The sequence below is a fragment of the Ambystoma mexicanum genome, chromosome 12 (genome assembly GCF_040938575.1).
Source record: "Ambystoma mexicanum isolate Mex_15411 chromosome 12, UKY_AmexF1_1, whole genome shotgun sequence".
NCBI lineage: Eukaryota > Metazoa > Chordata > Amphibia > Caudata > Ambystomatidae > Ambystoma > Ambystoma mexicanum.
In genome coordinates this window covers 600,268,222-600,273,747 of record NC_090936.1, presented here as the reverse complement: position 1 = coordinate 600,273,747, position 5,526 = coordinate 600,268,222, and the positions used below count along the sequence as shown (strand labels likewise).

Below are 5,526 nucleotides of genomic sequence, written 5' to 3'. Positions count from 1 at the left end.
GTTGGACCAAGAGCACCTTCGTGGGCCATAATTGAAATCTCATACGTAAAATTCCAGAACGAAATTGAACAGATGGAGCATGCATCAAATATGTTGGTAATGTGCAGGCTTTTTTTGGTGGAAATCTGTTTACAGAGCCATTTTTATAACGCAGGCATTGATCTAGAGTTTCAATACAATCCACTTCATAAATGTTCGATTTTACTTGGTCTGGATTGGGAAGTAACTCATTGATTGATACATTCGCTTCGGCCAATGTGTGGTATACTTTATGAGTCCATTCTGTTACAGTTTTGTTGAAAAGAAATAGTTAGATTTGTAGATATCAAACATTTCCTAAAAAGAGAACATGCTCGCCAAAGATGGAGCGCTCAAAGGGAAACCAGCCCCAGCCCATATCTAAGCCAAACGATTTTTGTTGAAACTGCTGAAGAGAGGAATAAATTGAAGTTGAAGCATAATGCTCGCCTCCTGTATTGACATAGAATAATGGGCAACTTGAAAGTGTCATGGGTGGGAGTGTCATCCATGGTCCACAATGATTGGATAAGCAAGATGGCCACCATCTGTACAAATATTCCTGAAAAGCCCTTTCACGTGCCAACAAAACCTTTAGCAAGCAATCTCAGGAAAGATGAGGCCATTATTTCACCAACTTGGCTAGCGGGAATTTTCTCTGGGAGAATGTGTACAACAGTATTATAGGACGCAAAATATTTCTATGTGTACAATCAGAAGGATAACAGTAAAACGTAATCCAAAAGAAAACAACGTGTCAATACCTTAATTAGGCCAACAAAGTCATTTATTTAGCTTATTTGCTAACTTTCATGGTATATCCCCACTTCCTCAGGCAGGGATGGAATCAAGCCTTTGAAAAACATTGCAGCTTAAATATCACCTGCTGGAAAGACTGCGTTATCTGTGCCTGTCTGTGTACCTGATTTGTAGTTTTACGCATATAGGCATGCGTTAGATGTTGAACTCCCCCACACATTGAAGCCGTCCAGGGTCTAAACAGCACTGTGTTAAGAAAAAAGAAACACACCCACTCTGTTAGAGTGCTCTCAGGAAGGCAGGAGGGGTTGGGTTAGTGTCAGTCATAGCAGGCATAGTCCAGTTGAAACTTGGTATGTCAGGCCGGTCCCTTTGCAATATCAGTGGCACACCCATTCACATATCAGGCTTGTGCCGCTGAAAAGCTAAAAGAGGGGAGACACAACCAGTTATCTACTAGGCCTATGACTTGTGGAGCCCAATGTGGTGGGAGTGTGTCAAATACCATATTGGAATTGTGTTAGGTCACAATCACGAGGGAAGGGTGGGTTTGAATTGAGTCAGGGGACCTGACAAGTCTCTGGAAAGCTTTTGAGCTGGGGCTTTTAGAGGGCAGATGGGGCTGGGTAGGAGAAAGTCTGGCAACGATTCATTGCCTTAGAGGGGCTGGTGTGGCTGGTGCAGTGTCAGTTGGATGTCAGTGAATGACTTTGGAAAAAATGATGGAAAGTGTTAGGTCTGAATGTTGTGATGCCTGCATCTCTAAGGGTGGAAAAAGTCCTTTTTTAGGAAAATTAGATGAGTGTTTGTGTGCACGTGCACACAGATACATTAATGTGGCGTCCATTTGGAATTGGGCTGTAAATTAATTGGTGACATCATTTCAGTACTGTTAATCAGCTGGTGCAGTAGTTGCACTAGGAAATACGTAATCAGGATAAGCTGGTTTGTTCAGATTTATTAAGGATTCTAAGTCAGGTGATTGCTGCTGTTTGCCAGCATAGACTAGTTGGTAGCAAGTGCTTATGTTTCACCCTTCATCTGGCTTTATCAAGGCATAGTATTATATTTTCCAATTTTGTACATATGTTCATTTCTGTCTAACATATCTACACATTCAGTATTTACAGTATGACTGTACTTTAGTTACACAGGTAAATCGGTTTTAGTACATGGCATAACAATTGTTGAATTCCTGTTGCCTGTGTCAAAATACAGGTTTGTTGCATAATTTCATCATTACAGATATTCATTCAAATATTGATTGAGGACGGTACATATATAATAGTAGTTGCACAGTCATTTGTCGATTGTGGTGGCCAGAGGCCCTGGGGAAGAAAGGAGAGAGAGAGAGAGAGAGAGAGAGAGACGAGAAAATAAGGAGACTTAAAGGAGGAAATGAAGTGATGACTTAGATTCTATTTCAGAGTTATCCATTAGCATAGTGCCTGGGTGGGTGCAATTTAGATGATTAGGTTTTAGGTTGTGCCTAATGGTGTCAAATCATGCCTAGGCAGTGCTTTACTGTGAGAGGCGTCCTTTATAGGTTTACCAGACGCTAGTAAGGTTTGTTAGAATTACTGCCTCTACCATAAAGGTGGGTGCCTGTAAGGAAGGTTCCGATTCCATTGTACTTTCTTAAAAATGAAGTGCTTAGTGCGGGTTTGTAGATATAGAAAATCTGAATGGTATCAAAACGAAAAAAGGGTTTTACCCGTAGTCATATTAGAATTTTTATAATCCTTGCGCCACATTGCTGAGTCACGCGGATCAGCGTCCCCGCATCCCAGCAAATTGGGTAGGGTAGCTGGGGACAGGGTAGAATGCATTAAAGGGTTGTACTCAGTAGTATTGACTCAAGAGGTCTGTAAACGAGGTAATTTTACCTTTCAGCCTTAGTAGTTAAGGATTGCAACTTCATAAGTGGGTCGTGCTTGTGCCCTAAAGGCTAAAGTTAAGTCGTCAATCGGAGAGGAAGGTGTGATTTCCCATGAGCCAGAGATTTCCGGTATTCCCTGACCGGCTAATTCTTACCTGGAAGTGATTGTGCCAGTACCTCCTACTGGGTTCTGGTAGCACCGTACGGGTTCGCTTATTCTGCCATTGTAATGGTGATGCAATATGGTGAGTTAATGGCCAGTATGTACCTCTGAAAAGCCCTGTAGGGCTAGGATACAGTTGTTCATATGCTAAATGTGCATGGTAGCGGCTTTTATTTTTCAGAGTTTGGTTTAAATGAAGGGCCAAGTACTGAATGGCATATCCAAAAGACCAGTATAACTGAGTAAAGTCAGCCACTTATCAAGCAGGTATGATGCATCGATTCTGAGGTCGCTTAGATGAGTGATATGCATGTTCATATTACAGTTAGAAACATTCAAGTCCTTCATCCCCCTGTCTAAGCTGCACAATTATGACCCCATCTTTGCAGTGTAGACACAGAATCACACGCATCAGAGAAAATAATAGACATGTTTCTATAAGCATTCTACACATTGGCCCTCATTAGGACCCTGGCGGTAAGGGGTTTGCGCCAGCGTTAGCTGCGCCGACCCCTTACCGCCAACTACGAGTTCCCATAGCGCCATGGTCATTTTTCCGCCCGCTTTTTGCGGGCGTAAAAATCCATGGCGCTATGGGACCTTGGTGTTAATTACGCCACCGTAATTTACGGTTGCGTAATTAACGCCTTCCCCACTCCCATTGAGCCCTATGGGGCCGAAATGGGAATGGGGAAGGGTAAATGGGTCAATGGGGACTTACCGCCCCGCCGACCTCGGAATGGGGCGGTAAGTCCGCCATCCGCCATGGCGTAAAGGGACTTTGCGCCATGGCGGAAAAGTCCGCCGACGGCGGAAAAAATCCGCCAGGGTCCTAATGAGGGCCATTGTCTGCCTTGATTATAGAAGCAGGATTCTCCTATTTAAACATCAGTGTTATGTTATGTTATGTTATTTTGCATTTGTATAGCGCCTTATGTACCATTAGTATGATCTCAAGGCGCTGGTAGGTGGAAAGCCCTCGGGAACCGCAGTTCAAGTCAGTTGAGAGAGAGAGAGTCGTAAAGTGCGTGGGCGCACCAGGTATGTGTGCAGCTGGTGCTAGGATATTACCAGTGTGAATGAAAAACTCTCTTGCACCTTCTGAGAACTGTTAAATACGATAGAAAACAACATACATAACGATGAAATGAAAATTAGCAACATTGTAAACAAGGGTCAGCATACCTTTCATTGGCATGTTTAGTGACAGGGAATAACCACACATTTGCACAGTAAATATTACAGTGTTACAAAGTGATATTATTAACAATTGCCATGTACAGAGAGGGCAATAATTAGGCATGTATTAACTTGGTGACATTGCAGTTGAAAGGCATGCGTTTCCACAATGCCCTTTTCACCTCCTGGTTCCTCAGACTGTAGATTAGGGGATTAACCATGGGGTTCACCAGTGTGTAAAACACTGAAAACACTTTATTCTGCACCACAGCGTCACCGGAAGGCAGTTGTAGGTAAATAAAAAGAGAGGTCCCATAGAACAGACCGACTACCATCAGGTGGGATCCACAGGTGGAAAATGCCTTCGCCCTCCCCATATTGGAGGGGATCCTCAAAACTGCTAAAATGATATAGACGTAGGACATTATTGTGACCAGAATACAGGCGATGCCCAGGGAAAACACCACAGAGAAGATCACAGTCTTTCCAACAAAGGTGTCAGAACAGGAGAGCTTCATCAGGGGCAACAGATCACAGTAAAAATGGTCAATAACATTAGGGCCGCAGAAGGAGGTGTGGAAGACGCACCATGTGTATACTGCAGCAGTTAGGAATGCTCCCATGTAGACGGTCACCACCATCTGGATGCATACATTACTGCTGATGATGACGGGGTACAGCAATGGGTGACAAATAGCGGCATAGCGGTCGTAAGCCATGGCTGCCAGCATGTACGCCTCAATGGTTCCAAAAACTGTGAAGAAATAGCTTTGGGCTGCACAGCCAATGAAGGAGATGACCTTCTGACTGGCAAAGAAATCGGCCAGCATTTTGGGTGCAATGACAGAGGAGTAGCAGAAGTCTGACAAGGACAGGTTGCTGAGGAAAAAGTACATAGGGGTGTGGAGACGAGGTTCGGCTACTATTAACACTATGATGCTGATATTGCCAAGTAGTGATATGACGTAGAACAGGAGGAACAGCACAAACAGTGGAACCTGAAGACTCAAGTTATTGGTGAATCCCACAAAGAAGAACTCTACCACCAAAGTCAGGTTTCTGCCTTCCATTTGACCATGGGATACTGCCTGTTGAGAGAAGAATCAATGTGTTAATGGGACCTCAGAAAATTCCTGTGATCTATCCATGGCTGTGGTTATCAACAGAATGCACCAAACAGACACGTACAAATGCTTGGAAAATACTACTGCCTGACACGGAATCAATCACACACATTTTTTTTTTTTTTTTTAAGGTTGTTGACCCCATGTGAGTCATTTCATTTAATAGAAGGGCATCAGGTCATCCCTTCTACTAAAAAGAGAAACACTGGGCCTCATTACACGGACGGCGGTAACCATGGCGCTAATAGCGCCATGGTTGCCGCCGGTATTTTACAGAGTCTGCCATGGTGAATGGCGGAATTACCGCCCTATTCCAAGGTGTGTGGGGGCGGCAATTCCCCATTCACCAAGGCACTTCCCCATTCCCATTTTTGCCCCCATAGGGCTCAATGGGAATGGGGAAG

General features: G+C 43.9%; 1 protein-coding gene across 1 annotated transcript; it reads right to left on the bottom strand.

Annotated features, from left to right (window-relative positions):
• Window positions 1-643: 643 nt before the first annotated feature.
• On the bottom strand, window positions 644-5,068 carry LOC138514621 (olfactory receptor 5A1-like). The gene is made up of 2 exons (XM_069630068.1): window positions 4,157-5,068; window positions 644-688 (listed from the first exon to the last, which is right to left on the bottom strand). The coding sequence occupies exons 1-2, from the start codon at window positions 5,066-5,068 to the stop codon at window positions 644-646; spliced, it is 957 nt and encodes a 318-aa protein (XP_069486169.1).
• Window positions 5,069-5,526: the final 458 nt, after the last annotated feature.

Excerpts from the sequence above, each read along its gene's own strand:
- LOC138514621 (XM_069630068.1), bottom strand. The coding sequence starts at position 5,068 with ATGGAAGGCAGAAACCTGACTTTGGTGGTAGAGTTCTTCTTTGTGGGA. Across the intron at positions 689-4,156 it reads AAAGGGCATTGTGGAAACGC|ACATTCTCCCAGAGAAAATT; the intron begins ATGCCTTTCAAC and ends ATACTGTTGTAC.